The 19,133-nt window shown below is 38.4% G+C and overlaps 1 protein-coding gene across 2 annotated transcripts in view; it reads left to right on the top strand.

Moving 5' to 3' along the window:
- Nucleotides 1-10,230, top strand: part of TGFBR3 (transforming growth factor beta receptor 3) — a 182,920-nt gene extending 172,690 nt beyond the window's left edge. Inside the window, exon 16 of one of the 2 annotated variants that reach the window (XM_023528097.1) lies at nt 6,790-10,230. In XM_023528097.1, coding sequence (XP_023383865.1) covers nt 6,790-6,908 — 119 coding nt within the window. In that variant the 3' untranslated portion in view covers nt 6,909-10,230. The remainder of the gene's footprint in view (nt 1-6,789) is intronic. The other variant, XM_011355638.2, reaches the window with a different exon arrangement.
- The last annotated feature ends 8,903 nt before the right edge of the window (nt 10,231-19,133 follow it).

The following is a 19,133-nucleotide window of genomic DNA, read 5'->3' as shown; positions in this document are numbered from 1 at the left end:
AATGTTTTTCACACCTTGCATTTCTGAAAATATCCTAATTTTATACAAACACTTGGTAGATTGTTTGGCAAGGTATAGAATTCTGTATTATAATTTTCCTTCAGAATTTTGAAAGCATTCTATATTGACTTTTGGCTCTGAAGATTGCTTTTGGGAAATTCTAAGCCATTCAGATTCCTGACCTGTTTATGTTTCTGAAAGAAATTTTACAATATTAGTACTTGATTTAGGTGTGTTTTCATACATTATGCTGGGCGTCAGTGGAGCCCTTTCAGTCTAGAAACATGTCTTTTAGCATTGAGATTTTTTCAAATTATTGACTTTTTTCTCGCCCCTATTTTCTCTGTTCTCTTATTCTAGAAACCACATTATTTGAAAGTTGAACCTCTTGAATTGTCCTCATTTTCCTTTCTTTCCTGTTTTCTACCTTTTTCATTTTTTGTTTATTTTCTAGATTTCTTCATCTTTAGCTTTTATTTTCCTATTGAGATTTTGATACTACCTTAAAATTTTTAAATTCCAAGAAATTTTTCCTATAATTAAAAAAAAATCTATCCTATTCTTGTCATGGGTTCAATATCATATCTGAGAATCTTAATATAGGATTGTTTAAGAATGAGGAAGTTCTGAGCTTGTGGTGGTATGGCTGGGCCTTTTACTAAAGAACTCTTCATATCACATCTTTGGCTCTTTCCTCTTGAGCTCATCAGATTTCCTATAAAACTGGTTTTCTTGTTTCCTTCCTGGATAGTGTAGTTTGGCTATCAGTGTTCTGGAGGTCACAGAATTTATCATGCAGATGTTCATTTAATCCTCTTTTCTAAGTGTGGTTCTGTACCCTCGGCTATGCCTGATGTCGGTCATTCCCGGAACCCTCAGCTTCATCCTCTTTAGAGAGTAAACTTCCTGTCTTCCTCCAGGATGAGGAAGGGCAGGGTCCCAGCCGCATGGAGTGAAGAAGGGGATTTCCAGAAATCTTGTTGCTTCTTATACAGAAGTTCAGCCAACCCTACTGTTTGTAACCCCACATTTATTCTTTCTTGTAGGGGTACTTGATGCCACTGTTTCCTGAATTTATGAGGGTTCTGTGTTATAACTTGGTTGTTTCCCCCCTTTTCCTACTGCTGGCTTAGGTTCTCGTCTCTTAAATCTGCTAAGTGAGTTACTACTCACCCATTTCCTCACCAACTTTCAAAATTGTATTGCTATTGTCACCACTCCAGCTTTCTTTTTTTCTTATAGGTTTATGCCTTTTAAAAATCTGTGAATTATCATTTTGGTGAGATTTTCCTCCAGGCCTGTGAGTTGGTTGCAATTCCATATCAATTAATGTCTCTGTTTCTTGATATCCTAATTGTAATCATTTCACAAGCTCACTCCTGTAACTAGACTACCTTTACTTTTAAAAGTTTTCAGTCAGTTTTTATGGATTTCAAAAATTATCCATCCCTATTCTCTAAACTAAAAGACCTCTCTTTTACAGGCAAAACTCTGTAGGAGGGGTGGATTAAATTTTGTTATAATTTATCTTTACTTTAACTTGCCTTTATGGCCCCTGAACAAGATACACTCAAAGTTTGATGATAATAAGAAGAAAAAGAGGAGAAGGAAGAGGGAAAAGGAAAAGGATTAGGATTGGGGGGAAGAGGTCAGGCTGCCCTTCATGTTTATCTGTACAAACCTTAGATGTGAGCTATTGTCAGAAGTTGGACTTGAAGCTCTAGTTTGTTCAACTACTAGTTTTGTTACCTGATCCAGGTATATTAATTATGTTTTCTGATTCTTACTTCACAGGGTTATTGGAGGTGAAAGTGCTTAAATAAGAAATGCATGCGAAAAGTTTCTGAAGTCCAAAGTCCTACAAAAATATAAACTGTTTAAAGTTGCTCAGGTGTACAGGCAGAAAAAAGTCTAAGAGTAGAAGGAACACCATGTTTTACAGAGCAAAATAAAATGCTGAGGTTATGAATTAGGTGTGCCTATCCCAATCCCTCAGGCTTCTATTCAGCAGTCCCTCAGTGGAACACACCTTGTTGTTCTTAAAGCACATCCCCAGATCTGCCTGAGTCAGGTAAGAATTTTTAATTAGAAGCATCTCTGGAGGCTTCATATGTTTTTAGAGGGCTGAAGTTTCTCCAAGCTCTCACCTCTAGTCCAGGTGAAGAGAGAAACAGCAAGAGGATAGGCTAAAGTGTGACTAGTAAAAGGCAAGAGATTGAGTACCGGGGATCAGAAAGATGCAGCTGGAACATATGAGAACCCTGGTGTGAATATGAAGAAGGCAGGATACACTGTTCACCCAAGAGCTCAGGTTAACTTCAAGTAAGATACCCACCGAAAACCAAAGTGCAGATGCAAACCAGTTGGCCGTACTGCAGGAATATAGAAAGAAAGTGGTAGGCCAGACATGTTGGAAGATTTTAATTCCTGCCTTGGAACATTTTTCCCTTTCCCTACAATTTATAACATGTAATCTACCCCTCTTGCAGAATTTTGGCTGGGGAAAAAGAAATAAATAAATAAAAGGTCTTGTAGCTTGGAGACTAGGGAGGGACAAGTTTTGAAAAAATGATACATAGTGATTGAAAACTTCTCTAAAGGTAGTTCTAGTTTACTCTCCTTGTAGGAGTGAGCTTGTAATTAGGATATCAAGAGATAGAGACATTATTTGGTATAGAATTGCAACCAACATGTAGGCCTAGAGGAAAATATTTTTTATTTTTCTTTCCAGCATCAAGTAATATTAAATCTACATCACCCCCAAGCATATGGTTTTCAAGAAAGAAATTTCAGAAATTTCCCCTATAACTAACCAATCCTCATAATCAGCAAGTTCTCTTCTATGTGACCTAAATCCTTATCACTACCATTTAAAGTCATTTCCTTCTGTTCTGACCTCAGGGAAGATAAAGAACAGCTGTCTGTTCCTCTTTGTAATAATCCTCTGTGGGCAGTATTTGCAAACGGTCTCCTTTGGGCTAAATAATCAGATTCTTCTCACCTTCCTTTAAAATTCTTCTGTTGTGTGGTTTTCCCAAAGATCCTCTTCGTGTTGTTTACATCTTTCTTAGATAAGGTTTCTTTCTCAGGACCTGACATGCTGAAAGACTTCTAGATAAGAGCCCAGTTGTAAAGTAGACCCGCCAAAGAAGTGGCAAGAAATCAGATGTGGAGAACCCCATGCTAAGCTAAAGAAACGAAACAGATTATTCTTTAAAACACACACACACACACACACACATATATATATATAAAATGTCTAAATGATCTCTGGCAGTATCTAGGCTCAACCGCAGAGCTGGGTGGAACTAATCCTTTTCCTAACACACCCTCCTCCTGAGTACCACCCCATGCACCAAATACCTCTCCCCTACTCACTCTCCCTCTTCCCCAAATCTCTCTTCTTCAACGTGGTTTGAGATTTTAGGAGCAAAGCATGAAGACTGAGCACATTTCTGATGGCCAAGTTTGATATTTATGAGCAAGAGCTTTCCTCGAACTCCTTACATTCACTAAGTAGGCCTATCCTACTTAACCTTGGGATCCTCCCTGCCCTTCTTCTCCAGAAGTAGACTGATTGTATTTGTCACCCAAGGGATATTTTAGAGAAAGACAGTGTTCTAAGAAATCAGAGGTCCTTGGGTTAGAGAGCAGAACACTGAAAGACCTATCACAGAAAACCCAGGGGTTTTTTAATGTTTTAAGCAGAAATATCTGCACATTAAACTTTCTTTCTCGTGGCGACTTTTTCTGTAGTGCCACTTCCATCTAACAAAAAAACTTTCTCAAAAGGTAAACTTTTTTTTTAACATCTTGGTTATGCTGAGAAATCTCACATCTTACATGTGAAAATAGCCACAGAGATAGAAGGGTTAGTCTAAAGAAGATATTTTCAACATTTCCAAGCAGATTCTTAGACAGAGATTGTCCTTGGCACATCATTGTCTCAAGTCAATAGATTATTAGGTTAAGTTGACTTGTCCACCTTGGTGAAATGTATCCTGAAACTTTGAGTATAGGGGACGTCTTTGTTTTGTTTTATGTGAGGTTTCATTTTGGACAGAGTTTTGCATCAACAGCTCAAGGGTTTCCAAAACTCAGGAAGTTGAAAGACCTTTGTAATGGGCACTGATTAAAATAAACTGACATGGCAACAAATTATATTTGGCAAATAGACATCGGAAAACAAATATTCAGACTTCCTGGGCAGGGAGCAGTACTGGCACTTTTCCTGAATGTGAATAATCAAGCACGTTTCAAATTCTGGATGAGACAGAATTGTTCACTATCAATAGATGAGCCAAAACCATCTTGCTTGAGCCGCTATCAGGCTGAACAAATGAAGCCCAAAAAGGAGAGCCAAAAAGGAGAGGTAGAGTGTTGACCTACCTCCTGCTTTCTGATGGGGAAAAGATATATTTAAAATGTGCTTCACACACACAGCCACATTAGCCCTTCTAATTAATAACATGAGGAACCAGCTGGGTGTGGATCAACATGTGGGTTGTGAGGGGGCTGAATTTTTAAAGTATATCATGAGTTATTCAGATCTCTGGAGGCTTTTGGTTTTTCTTTTTTCGGTGTGTGTGTGTGAGCACATCACAAAAGCTGAAATTTGATTTCCTTCTTGAAAGCTCCCATTCTGGGGAAAGTGAATTTCTGGCACCACCTTTAATTACATACATATGTGATGGGTAGAGGGCAGTGCTGGGGAGGGTCCAAAATATAGATTGCCCCCAAAAAAGGAAGAACAAAAATACAGTGTTTCTCTGCTTCTGAGGAATATTAACCTCCTAATCTTAGGTAGCTAGTCATACATGAGCGACAGGGGGAACAAAGGAATAGGGGCCCAGCCTAGATACTGCCCAAAGAACACCCTATTTATCGGTAGTTAAACAATCCCTCCTGCATCCCCAGAGACAAAGGACAGGAGGATCATAATCTTAGCTGGCCTCACCTGGCTACAGAAGCCTGCACAGAAGGTATTACCCTAATTTGCCTACAATTTAAGCTTCCTTATAATACTATGTTTATGCCTGGAAGTTCATGAATCTAATTATAACAGACTGAATTCTGGGTACGCATTAGGCAAAGAGTTATATAGCAGCCAAGTGTCAATCAAAATGACCTCACTTGCCAATCACCTAAAAACACCTTTGTAACCACCTATCACAGCCCCAAATATAATGCAGACCTCTCCCTCCTCCGGGGTTACAACTCTCCATCTTCCCTGGCTGGGCTGTAACCCGTACCTCCCCAACCAGGGGTACGTAACCTTGTTTCCATGTGGTTAGCCAGTTTTAGGCTTGACCCGTCTTCTACCTCATAATGTTCTTTTAAGAAATGAATATTTTCTCATATTCACTGAGCTGAAGTTCAGAACACTGAGAGAACATAAAAGTGAAAAGGACCTAGAGGTGTGTGTGTTACTGGAACTCCGATTGCTCCAATGGTAACACTACCTCTTCTCCGTCCCACCAATCCCAGAAGAAAAGATAATCAGGAAATGTAGCAAGGGCCGAATATGCAACAAGTATATAAATGCCACGAGGTGGATGCAGAAATGTGTGTTGTAGCTGTGTGGTTCATAAAATGGGTGGCAGGGAAGCTGTAACCAGCCTTAGGGGCATGAGCCGGTTATACATTTTACAGAACTGCTCTTTTGGCAGAGAGGCCCAGAAAGGGAATGGAGGTAACAGGCTGAGTTCCAGTACTTGAAGGGCAGGGCCTTTGCTTGTGTGTTTTCAGCTGATAGCTGTGTATTTTCAGTGTGACAGGAAAGAGGAGGCTCCTTCATAAACAGACCTGGCCCTCTGGGGCTTCCCGCATTGGAGAGGAGTCGGGGGAGACTGCTGACCAGACTTTTATGAAGTTTATGCTCTGACTTTTCAAAGAAAATGCATTGTTTGTCATTGGAGATCTTGATCACTTTTCCCTACCCAGAGCCATTTTTGAGAGCGGCCCTGAGGCCAGTTTCACTGAAGACAAGACTGAACTCTAGAGGCTTTTTGCAGTGCTAAATGCAAACCATGTGTGTGACCCAGGGTTTCCTCTCTCTCCAGAGCACTGCACATTTGGTACAGGAATGGGATTAGCTCAAATGCAGTGGGGTGTGTAATGAAAAGTGGGTTGTTTACTGTGTTAGTGATACACTGCACCCTGCAGTGAGCCTCAGGATAGAGGGAGCGTTCCCTGGCAACCGCAGTCCCTATATGCGGACAGCTAAACCCCTTCCCCAAAAGGTTTTTCAGAGAGCAGCCTCCTCCTACCTCTGTTTCTCAGGTGGGTTGTGTGCTTGCAGCACATGGTTCTCTGCTGTGGCTAGGGTGAAACCGAGGTTTCATCACCTCCATTTTGCATGGTACATTCAGAAAAAGGCCCCCAAACTGCCAGTGGTCTCATTACGGTTTAAAGATCTCACCTCCCAAACCCTACAATGAGAAGAGATGGACAGTGTTTCCTGAATACAGGTGCCAGTCAGTTGAATCACACAGTACAGCAGGTGGTGGTTTCTTCCAAGGTTGTAGGCGCTGAAATTCTGGGCATTCATCCTCACCTATCAGGGGTCTTAACTACTATAATTGCCTGTCAGACAGCTAGAGGCAGTTGTTGTTTTCCCAGGAAAGAGGCTTTGAAAACAGAACACCAACGAAAGAACAGCCTTGTGGTGTAAGGCCTTCTGCCCCTGGTTGAGAAGAACATCAGATAAAATGACAAAGGGAGAAATGATCTTTTCAGGAATGCACACACCTAACGTCTTTCTTCGCCCCTTTTCTTTATCAACTGCAGGGGAGACTGCAGGACGGCAGCAAGTCCCCACCTCCCCACCGGCCTCGGAGAACAGCAGTGCGGCCCACAGCATTGGCAGCACGCAGAGCACACCCTGCTCCAGCAGCAGCACAGCCTAGCCCAGCCTGGCCACTGCCAAGGGCCGGACCTGACCACACATGTATCCAGACTCCAGAAAGGCTTGATTGTGGTTCCCGTGTAAAGAGAGAGTGAATTTCAGTATAAACATCACCTGTTGTATTCACCATCCCCCTATCCAGGGCTAATCTAGATGCAACCCCTGGGCTTCTATAACACACTAGAGTTCATGTGAGAAAGCTAAGGTGGTGGCCTTCTCCACCAGCCCCTCACAGGCTTGGGGGTTTTCAATGTGAAACACATGCCAGTTTTTTAAATGCTGCTTTGTCCAGGTAAGAACATCCATAATTTGGGGCCCTGAGTTTTACCCAGACTCAAGTTGGTAAAAAAAGATAATAGCTAGGCAGTAGAACCAATGAGATGTGGCCAAAAAATTTTTTTAATAACTGAACCAAGATGTAAAACAAAAGAAAGGCTTCAAGACCTCCTAAGTGCTTTCCTCCATGTCTAATTTGCACCTCTGGATGCACACTTCTCACTTTGCTGCCACATCCTGTGGGGGCTGGTGTGTCTGCTTGATAGGTGCTGCCCTCAGGGACTATATCCCAACACACATCAGGCAACATTCCTTTCTTGTGCCCTGGGCCAGAACCGATGCTGATTACCGTATCAGCTTCCTCCTCCTCCCCACACTAGCACACTGACTGCAAAAAACGTCTTAATGCAAATTTCGTATTTCTTCATAGACACGTAGAAATTGAAAATGGCCAAAATCTGGGACTGCAGATGTGGGCCCATTTATGATATTTTGCTCTGATAAATTAATGTGTAAGTTGGGGCAAAATTCAGTTGTAAAGTTGAGGAATTTGCTCAGTGCTATATATGCCAGTAAAAGTATATAATATATCATCTGGCACATTCATTTTTTCCGTGAAGAAGAAAAATTCATTCTCCCTTTAAAAATTTTTTATGCCTTCAGAGTTGAAACTTATTCTTAAATATATTTGGGAGAATTGGTGTTTCCACTCGAAACATGTCAACCTTTTTAATAGACCCTTTTTTAAAAACCATGCTCTTATAAGATGCAAATGCTTGGCAGATGCTCTTAGATTCCACTTGGTTATCGGAACATTGTCACCAGTTCTGCCAAGAAAGTACTGAGATGTGGGCACTCATTTGGGTTGCTTTAGTTCTCCTGCCTTAAATATATCCCAAACTCAAAAAGAGTTTGAGGTGGAATAATGGAATAAAACGGAATAATATGATGCCACTTTGCAGCTAAAATAAGCTCAACTGATACCTCTATGTTAAAAAAAGAAAAGAATGCCTGAGGAAAATTTCCGTGCCAAATCATTTACTACTGAGGATGGCTTTGTAGCAAATAAATATTATTCTTTTTCCAGATCACTACACCCCAAACAACTCAGAATTTACAAATAGAGCAGGCTAGATTCTACCCCAAAATATTCATAAGCAAATCTCACTGCCTTTAAAATAAGGAAATTGTGCCTGGTTCTCTATGAATGGAACCTTAGGTAGGAAATGTTGATGCTAGCCAAGACCTAAGCACAGCGTCTGCAAGACAGATGGAGGCTAGCAACAATCGCTACCACATTATAGAGTAATTCTCTGATTGATTTGATAGGTGTAGACAATCAAGTTGATTTTAACCAAAACATTATTTGAGGGCTAAGATTTCTAGTCTATCTACCTTGATAATTGTGCATATTTTCACATACAAATGAAAATAGGTGATTAGAGAATTTTTTTTCCTTTTGGTTAACTTTTTTTAACATAAAGGTATCAGAGTGGAGGACCTAGATTACGCTACCTGTGTTTGAAAATAATGCGCTTTGCCTAACCTTCAGCAGAATGTATTGTTTTAGCATATTCTATGTATGAAAAAGTCTAAAGATGTCTTCAAAGAAGACTAGAGTCTTTAAGTCACTTATAGCTATATTTTACTACAAAAAGTTTGTGTATAAAGATATATTTAAGTGTTTTAGATTTTAAAAAAAGTTACTCCATATGAAATGTATAATTTCAGTTACTGTGAATTCTTTTGATCAGTTCTTTGCTTTTTAAAACACCCTTTTCTTCCTGTTAAAAAGAAAATTAGCTATTGAGAGGTATTAAAAAATCCATTTCTTAGATGGACAGGATTAAAACTGAAACTTTTTGTAATATATTTAAATGTGTATTTTTGAGAGAGATGCTGCATCGTCATTGATTTTATAAGTAATTTAAAATTAATTTACAAATTTATAGATGCAAACCAAAAGATTTTAAAAGAAAAAGAAGAAAAAAGTCAACTTTTATTCGTTTAGGTCTTATTGTCAAAAGTATTATTCAGATCAAGAAATCCATGTTGATGAAACTTGATCCCATGTTAATTGGAGAGTGAATGTCACTAAGTATTTCTGAAAGTTTTCTAAAAATGAACATTAAAAAAATAGAGTTTTCTCCCTAGCTTCTTGTTAAACAGCATTTTCAATTGCTTCATACTTCATAATTTTAATACAGAATATGAGCTCAACTTTATAACATGTTCTCCAAGTTTCTATAAAACTGTTGTTATATTCCAGTTAAACTCTATCTGCAAAGTCTTGTAACTTCTGCAGGCTACACCCTTAATTCGCAGAGGCCATTTTGTTTTTGTTTTTATTGATGCTAAAGCTATTATTGAAATGCTCTAAACTCCAAGGCAGATTGTGTAACATCCTATAGCTTTTCACCATGTGTTGTTTACCAGCTGTTACTGTTTTTTGTTAAGTCAGAAATTGCTTCTGTCTAAGCTGTTTCTATAGTATTTTCTAAACAACAACAACAAAAAATGGTTTTATCCTTGTCTGTAATAAGATTGTAAACCCATTTCCTGTGTGTGTTCTGTAGTGGGCATGATTGTGAGCGTGTGTGGGGGCACACACTTGTGCGCTGGTCTTTTTGTACTGTAACTACCTCATGATTTGAGTGATGGTTGTACTGCTGGTTGTATTAACAGAGCACATTTTATTGGGTGAATCGTGTGTGATTTTTTTCCTGTTTGTTTTAGGTGGGGGTTGTTCATGAAACTGACAGATGTTTCTTCTAAAAAGGACTATTATCAGTTTTCAAATACAATACTTCTCTTCTGGTTTTTCCTGAATGAGCCTGATTTTATTGCTGTTTTTCATCATCTATAAGGGTAAAAAGAGTACCCTTGAAATCCCTGTGGCCAGTTTGAACACCCCTGTTGTACGTAGTCTTTTTTCTGTTCAGTGTGTCGGCAGTTTTGTGAACATGCTTAGATGTATAGTTTTGATAACCACAGTTTTAAGTACTTTATCTGTGCATAATAAAAGATATATATCAATTATTAATATACGTCTTGTTTGTCATTATTAAATTATACCCTCAGGCTAATGTAACCTTTTTTTACTATGCTTCTCTCCTAAATTTATCTTCTAATACAAGTGTGCTGATGAGGAGGAAGGAGAGAAAAGGCTAGAGAATACCCTAGGCTCACTAGAGCAGACCAAAAAAGGAATCAAGGCCAGCAGCCCACCCCTCACAACTCACACAGGTCTGTGCCCACACGGCAGGAACAGTGTGAGAGGCTTAAGTAGCATCACACTCCCGTGAGGTTGGAGCTCTTGTCACAAACAAGAGTCCATCCATTTTCCTGTACCAAGATTACACCTTGGCACCAGCTCCTCTCTCAGAGGGTAGAGGGAGAAATTGGCAGTTCAATTAATTTTCCTGCCATTAAACTCTCCTTGTATGTGTTGGAGCAAAAACCTTAGGTGATTCATAAATGGGCTTCAGAGAGTCTATTAACTACCTGAAATTATATGTAAAATTTCGCATTGATGTAGTTGGGCTTTTGTTGTTTTGTGTTTCTTCTGTGAGAGTTACAGAGGTGAAATAAAACAATTATTTGTTAATGCTCTTTCTTACCTGTTCTAGTCACTTCTTTGGAGGAATTGATGTTAACAGCCTTTTTTTCTAATTCAAGTATATCAAAACGTGTTCACAAATAGAGAAATTTTAGTTTTGTTTACTAAAAAGGGAATCACAATATACATACTCTGAAACTTGCCTTTTTCACTTGCCATAGACTTTGTTCTAGATTAGTAGATATAAAACAAATTCATTCTTTTTAATGGCTATATAATATTTCATACAATGACTTTAGCCAATTCACTAGTGATGAACATTTAGAGGTGTTTACAGGGTTTTGCCAAGATACCCTGCTGCAGTTAATATCCTTGTGTAAATGTTCATGCATTCTAGTGCTTTAAACCAAAAAAGTGTCATATAGAGAAACTGACAAATTCATCATCACAGTAGAAAATTTTAACATATTACTCAAAAACTGAGAAAAAGATTTGCAGGTGGAAGATTTGAACAATGCAATTAAGCTTGATCTAGTGGGCATACATAGAATCCTCAGTCCCTAAATTTGAGAGTTTTATTACATATGGAATATTTATAAAAATTGACTACTACTAGACTATAGTAGAGTTGTCAGAAAATATCACAAAACTTAATTTTACTGATCAAGTTCTTTAACCACAATGCAAGTAGTTTTGATACCAGAAAAGGATAATTTAAAAATATTCATTTGGAAATTTTAAAACTTTTAAATAATTTGTGGTTCAAAGAAGTACTCATAATAGAAATTAGAAAATATGAGACTTGAAAAATAATGAAAATACTAAGTTCAAACATACAGCATACAAAGCAGTAATTTATGAGATTTATGGCTGTAAAATGCTTATGTGAAAAAAAAAAGGTCGAATATGAAAGTGCATCCAATATATCAAGTTAGAGAAAATTCCAAAAACTAATTATTACTCAAAAAGACTACTAGAGATAACAAAAATTAAGTAAAAATAAACATGCATTAGGAGTGAAAAGAGGACAAAACATCACATACTACAGAGAATTTTAATAAACAAGGGATCAATCACCATAAACAACTTTATTCTAATAAATTTCAAAACAGATGATGTAGATGATGTGTCAGTCAGGGACTTCGTGGGTAAACAGAAACCACACTGGGTATTTCAACAGAGAGAAATTAATATAAGGAATTGGTTAAGCAGGTGCTGGATGGCTGAAAAGGTGAAAAGAGGACACTAAGTTAACAGAGTTAATAAATCTCTAGGGCTGGGGATTGCCAGAACTCGAAGTTGGGAGTGGTTTGCTAAGTCCCAGCACTAGAGTCACCAGGAAGATAGAAAAAGAGATTGAAGCTAGAGAAAATAATTAGCCAAAACCAATTCAAGAAGCAATAGAAAATTGAAAATACATTTAACCATTAAGAAAATTCATGGTTTAAAATTTACTCACAATAAAACAACACAAAATTAAAAAAACAACAACAAAAAAGCCATTGCCAAACTCAGATGGTTTTACAGATAAGTTCTACCAAGTAGTCAAAAAATCAGTAATGTCAAGATCATGGTGCTTCTTCTCTTTTGAGGATGCAGGTCAAAGGGAATCTGTTTTTGAATATCAGTATCTACTACCAAATTACTTTCTCCAAAGGTTGTAGCAGATCACACTGCCACAGGCCTCCCCATCAGCATTGAGCATATTGAAACAGACCTTATATATACATGGTTGATACCCAGAGAAAGATGAGTAACTCAAGGAGGTGGCTTTATAATTCAGGATTAAATAGCATCTTAATAAGAGAAGGGGAAGTGAGGAAACAGGCCTTTTAGGGGAGAATAAATGATTTTTAGGAACCATGAACAGGCCCTTAGAAAAACAGCTGAGAGATATGATAGTTTGTAACAGTTTGGGTGTGGTGACTATTTCCAGTCTTCTGTCATTAGTCAGTTCTCCTCAGATAATAAAACTGCCAGGGAGGGTATTTATGACAATTAAGTTCTTCTTGGAGGCTCTGTCTTTAGGCAGATAAAGAGTTCAGAGAAAGCCTCTTCCTGCATTTGCTATTTTTCAATGCCTATTTTCAAAGCATATTTTGGGGTAGCCTATCCTGAACTTCTACAGCCATATTTTTGGGGTGGCATATTCTGCTACCTTTCAGAATGTCTATCCTCTTCCTGCCCCACCATTGTGTTTCGTAAGTACGTAATTTCTTTTTCACAGATTCAGAGCTGGAGAAGAATTTTGCCTCAGGATGAATCAGAGCCACTTTAATTTTCCCTCATATCAGATTCAGATGATATTTAGGTGAGGCTTTGGGCTTTAAAGTTGATGCTGGAATTAGTTAAGACTTTTGGGACTGTTGGAATAGAATGAATGTATTTGGCATGTGAGAAGGACATGAATTTGGAAGGCCAGGTGTGGAATGCTATGGATTGAATATTTGTGCCCTCCCACAATTCATAGTTAAAGACCTAATCCCCAGTGTGAAGCTACTTGGAGAAGGCTTTGGGATCTAATTTGATCATGAAGGTGGGGCCCCCATGGTGGTATATTAGTGCCCTTATAAGAAGAGACAGGAGAGGCTTTCCTGCCTTTCTCCCTCATCTGAGGATAAAATGAGAAGATAGCCATTCACAAGCCAGGAAGCAGGCTCTTGCCAGATATCAGATCTGCCAGCACCTTGATTTTGGAATTCCAGACTCCAGATGTGAGAAATAAATGTTTGTTGTTTAAGCCACCCAGTCTATGGTATTTGTTATAGCAGCCTGAGCAGACTAAGACAGAAATTGTTGATTTGCTGCTATTTCTCCTCCTCTTTCCTCCCCATAGGTGTTTATAGAAAAATTAATATTAGCTTATCGAACATAAAGTATTGATTTCTTCCAGCACTTGTGAATGTTATAATAATTCTGTAAAATGAAGAAATATTACCACGTGCCATTTTCAAGGAAATGGTAGACATCTTTTTGTTTCAAAGTCGAACCTATAGCATTGCTCCTCCCTAACAAAATGTGTTTGCAAACAGGCAAGTGACTGGTTTAAATTTTATAGATGTCACTGATAATCTAAAGTTTGAGTTTGGGCATATTTGCTGCCTTTGTGTCTAAATTTCAATCTCAACTCTTTCAGAGGAACTGAACACTGCACTTTATGTAGACTTGACTTCACACTTACAATAAAGGTCAAATGGCATCACCTCCGTTTCCTGAGATCACAGCTTGAATTGATTTTTTAATGATCTCCATTTACTGCCTCTGAGATGTTATTTTTTTTTTTTTTAAAGAAAGAATTTTCAAGGTAGAATGACGTGACTGAAGTGAACCCTACCTTGACTTAAAAAGAGGTTAGGGTTAGGAGTAAACACACATACATACACACACATGCACACACACCTCAGCCATTTTCCTTTTTATTAACATTTTCTCACATTTTCTTAGCTCAGAAGCCCCATAACTGATGATCCTTTTATAGACCATGGCACACCAACTGTACAAGAAAAATGGCAAAAAGAACAAGAATTTCTCAGCTTTAAAACCCAACTTGGTTCCTTTCACTTGACCAATCAAAGGTTCAGAGCTGCAAATCTTCATAAGTCACTTAGGTAGAGCAGCTTTTGCTGGCCTGTTACTCAACTTATAAACTGCCTGACATAGTTACTGCAAAGAATACAGTGCACTTGACAAGAGTGTTGAAATAGTGATTTTTCCCTTTTAGTACATTTCTCAGAATTTCAAATGGGGAAAAACACATGGGTTCTGTTTAGTGGAGGCGAAGGCTAGTAAGGGAGAAAACTGGATTGTGGGTGTTATAACCTAACCCAGATAATGACAATCTACCCCAAAACTGGGAACCAGAGCTTCAAGTATCTTCATCAGGAACAAATTCCCGGAGCCACTACTCTTTCAAGATGAGTACAGCAGCTGCAAAGTGTCTCCATTGAGGAAGCTAGCTGTCAATTTTTTTTCCTAAGTGGGAAAGAGAGGTGAAAACAAAAAGCTTCTTGGCCTTTGCATTAGCCATAAAAGTAGAAGGATCTGTTGGAGCATCCAACCTGGACCCTAGGGAAATTCACCCTTCTTCACCACTCTATTGTAGTTCCAAGAAAAAGTAATTTAGTTATTGCGCCGTGGACCTCAAACAGACAGCCAGATATTTCTCCAACAAAAATAGGTTTATTCAAAAACAATAAATAATTGCAATTAGGGATGTGCAGTCTATTGGCAAACCATGCACAGGTCCAGAGAACAAAGGATAGAAAGTTCTTTTATAGAGGAAAGGGGGAATTCAGAGGGGCTGTTGTGAACAAAGACTGCATTGGAGGAATCTGGGAGTTTAAAGTGTACTGGCTTTTCATTGGCTGAGTTGTAAAAGTCTTTCAATGACTAAGTGGTTGCAGGTTGAGGAGATTGTCTTCCTGATGAAGTGGCAGAGTAGGAAAATATCTTCCTGTCGGAGGTGGAAAGTATTCTTGTTTGAGGCACTTGACAGTGGTAGAGTGTGAGAGCTCCCCCTATAGGCTCTCCCATCACCGATTTAAATGAAATTTCTGTTTATCAATTTTCACAGTGTCAACAAAGGAAAAGGCCACAAATCTTTAACCCACCCAAACAGTTCCCATTTTGACTGGTTGATTTTTCCCTTTTAGTACATTTCTCAGAATGCCAATGTGCGTGATAGAGACTCTTCAGTTACTACAAGGAAACAGTCACGGGAAGCGTAGGAAGCTGTTAAAAGAAGCCTGTAATGGAAACCGAGGATTTGGTTTCAAGTCATTTCATGCCCGAGGGTCTAGACTGAGGCGCGGTGGAGAATAATAGAAGCAGTTAGGAGGGAGAACCACGTCAAAGGGCAGAACCCGCCCCCTGCCCCTGCCCCTGCCCCTGCCCCTGCCCCTGCCCCTGCCCCTACCCCTACCCCGTGGGCCCTGCCTGCTTTATTCCCTCTTTCCATCTGCAGTGCCTTTTCGCCATCTCCTCAAATCCCGTCTTTCACAACTGTGCTCACATACAATCTTCTCCATAAAACATTATGAACCACCCCATCCGTAAGTTATTCTATCACTTTCTGAGCTTGGGTCACACCATCATCTACCCCATTGCTCAAAGCACAAAACTGTTATTTTCTCTCACCTCTCACACCCGAATCCATCAGCAAGTCCTTTTGACTTTACTTCCAAAACATATTCTGCTTCTCTCCATCGGCACCACCTCATCCTACTCTAAGTCATCCACATCTCTAATGTAAACCAACACGCCCGGTAGACTTTTGCATCTTTTTTTTCTCACTACAATTTGTTCCCTGCTCTGCTCCTAGAGTACTGTCTTCAAAGTATGTGAGATCCTGCCAATCCCGTTTAAAACTCTGTGATTCCCCAGCACACTTAGAATAAATTCCAAATTCTTTATCAGGGCATTAATTGTTCGTAGCTCAATCAGTGGGTCTTATTTATTCATTTTTGTCTTTCGCTTTTTAATTTTGTTTTAAATAAAAATTCACATAATTTGAAATTTTTAATGATATAAAAAAGTATATATTAATAAGTCTTCTCCTACTCTTGTGTCCACTCATTTGATTCTCCCCCAAAAGAATCACTTTTACAAGTTTATCATGTTTCTTAAAGTAAATTCAAGCAAATAAGAATCTCTTATTGTCTTCTTTATTACAAACACCATGGTAGCACACTACACATGTTCTGCATTTGCTTCTCACTTAATATATTTTGTTCCTGTATCAGATATTAGGCAATTCCTCACTCCTTTTTCATTGCCATGTAGGATTCTACTGTGGGAATATACCATAGTCTGTTTAACTTGCCCCTTTTCGATGGACACTTGGTTTATTTCTATCTCTTGCTGTTACAAACAAGCTGCAATGAGTAGCCTCATGCGTAGGTTCTTTGGTTTGTGTGCAGACATATCTCAAGGGTAAAGTCCCAGAAAAAGAAATACCAGGCCCAAAGAGTAAATGCATTTATATTTCTAATAAATATTACCAAATTGTAACCTATTGAAGTTACAACATTTTGTGCTCCTACAAACAATAATTGTTTCCCCATAGCTGCTACCAGCTGAGTTCATTATTCAATTCTGGTATTTTTGCCAATCCGATGGATAAAAATGGTATCTCTGTGTAATTTTCATTTGCATTTTTCTTACGATGAATGAAGTTGTGCATCATTTTATGTATAAGGATCATCTATTGTTCTCTTTCTGTGAATTATTCTGTGCTTTGCCTGTTTTCCTATTGGCTTACTGTCTTTTACCTTCTGAATTTCTAAAAATTATTTATATATTGTAGAATTGTCCCTTTATCTGTGATTATCTTGGCTTTTGCAGCCCTAGAGATCTGACCCCTTCTCATCTCTGACCTCAGTTAATATTAAGTCTCTTGCCCACCTGTTACACTCCAGTCACCATGTTCTGCGATATTTTTCTTGCCTGAAGACTTACCTTTACTGTCCCTCTGCCTGGAATGCTGTTCTCCAGATCATCTCCAGATCATCCAGATCATAGCTCCTCCTTATTTTTCAGATCTCAACTTAAATGGCTTTTCCAGATCACCCAGCCTTTAGAAGACACTCAGTTTCTCTCTATCACATCATTCAGGTTTAATTCTTTGCATAGAGCTTATTCCTAATATTTTTTCTTATTTATTTTAGTTTGTTGATTATCAGTCTCTCTCTATCCAGAGTAGATGCTTCAAGAGAAACAGGGTCTGTCTTGCTCACTATTCTCATAGCTTAAAACAGTGCCTGGCACATAGTAGGCATGTCTCACAGATTGTGTAATTAATTAATCTTTTCACTTTTTCTTTACGCATTTTCACCTGTGTTTATAATGAGCATTACCTATCATATTTCCTGGAAAGAAGATTGAAAATAACACTTTTTAAGCTGTCAAAATGTGCCAAACACTGGACTGGGTTATATTTTACACCTCATTCAGTCCTTCTGGTCACTCTGAACTAGTTAGCATTATGTCCATTTCTATCAATAAAGAAGCTGAGACTGTAACAAGCCCCCCCCAAAAGTTGCCCAAGAACTTGGGGCTTATACATGTGGATCCAAATGAGTCCAGCTGATTTCAGGACTCATTCTTTTCTGACTGCCACCACACCTAGGACATTATCTTACTTCTTCTTGAATCTGCATGGCACTTGCTTGTTACTGGCACATTGTACATGCTCAATAAATCAGAGAACCAGAATATGTCAGAATCTGACAGGGTCTTAGCGGTCACCTAGATTTAACTAAGAGGTACAGTAAATTAGCAGTAGGTCCAGGATACAAATCTGCAATCTCTGACTCTTCATCACTATTCTTCTCCCCACTTTCTGTTACCTTAGTCATGCTAGGCTTGTATCCACCTCAGAACCTTTATACTTGCTATTCCTACTATCTGGAATTATTTTCTTCCAGATGTTCACATGGCTAGCTCTTTGTCATCATTCAGTCCTCAAAGCAGATACCACCTCCCTAGAGAAGACGTCTCTTACCACACGAACCAAATTAGGCAACTTTCTCACCCCGATCACTCTCTATCCTGTTTCTTGACTTTTATTTTTTTCTGCATACTTCTCCCAATTTGGAATTTTTTCTTTTATTGAGATATAATTAACATATAACATATTAGTTTCATGCATACAACATCATGAATCGATATTTGCATATATTGCAAAATGATCACAATAAATTTAGTTAACAGTCTGGAATATGTAACTGTTTGTCTTCTTGCTTGTTGCATGCTTTTCCCACTAGAATATGAGCTTCACGGGAGAGGGGTCTTATTCAACTTGTTCACAGTTCTATGTCCAGTGCTCTCCACAACAGATCTGCAATAAATGTTATAGAATTTAAAAATTAACAAGATGGCTCTAGGAGCAGCATGGAAAAAACAGGATTAAGAAGTTAACCTGACTCAGTGATTCTTCAGTTGCTATTACCATAGCAAGTCACTGGGCTTTGGTTTCCTCATCCCTCAAGTTAGAGAACAGATGTCCTCTGTGGCCCCTTACAGCATGATAATTCTATGACTGTCAATTATTCATGTGATTCAAGAGTGATTTTCAAAGAGGTGAAGTTTACCCCTCTAAGTACAAAATATTTTCCAATTTTTTCCATTTGGGACAGATATAAATCCTTTCTAAAAAGTATCATATACTTTTCTGGCTTTTAAACTAAATAACCAGAACATCATTTTTCTTCTTATTGAATCAGGGTTCTCATTCCTAAAAGTAAATATTGTACCATGTTGCAAAGAAAACATTGGGAGTATCGGTTTTTATTCACTGATATTTCTCTTCATTATGGGTTGCATTTTTCCCTTATTCAGATGATAATCTTTAGACATTATGAATGCTACATTGTTGAGTTCTGGATTTTGTTG

The sequence above is a fragment of the Pteropus vampyrus genome, unplaced genomic scaffold, assembly GCF_000151845.1.
Source record: "Pteropus vampyrus isolate Shadow unplaced genomic scaffold, Pvam_2.0 Scaffold22, whole genome shotgun sequence".
In the NCBI taxonomy this organism is placed as follows: domain Eukaryota; kingdom Metazoa; phylum Chordata; class Mammalia; order Chiroptera; family Pteropodidae; genus Pteropus; species Pteropus vampyrus.
The sequence above is the reverse complement of the archived record's forward strand: the minus strand, read 5'-3'. Positions and strand labels throughout refer to the sequence as shown.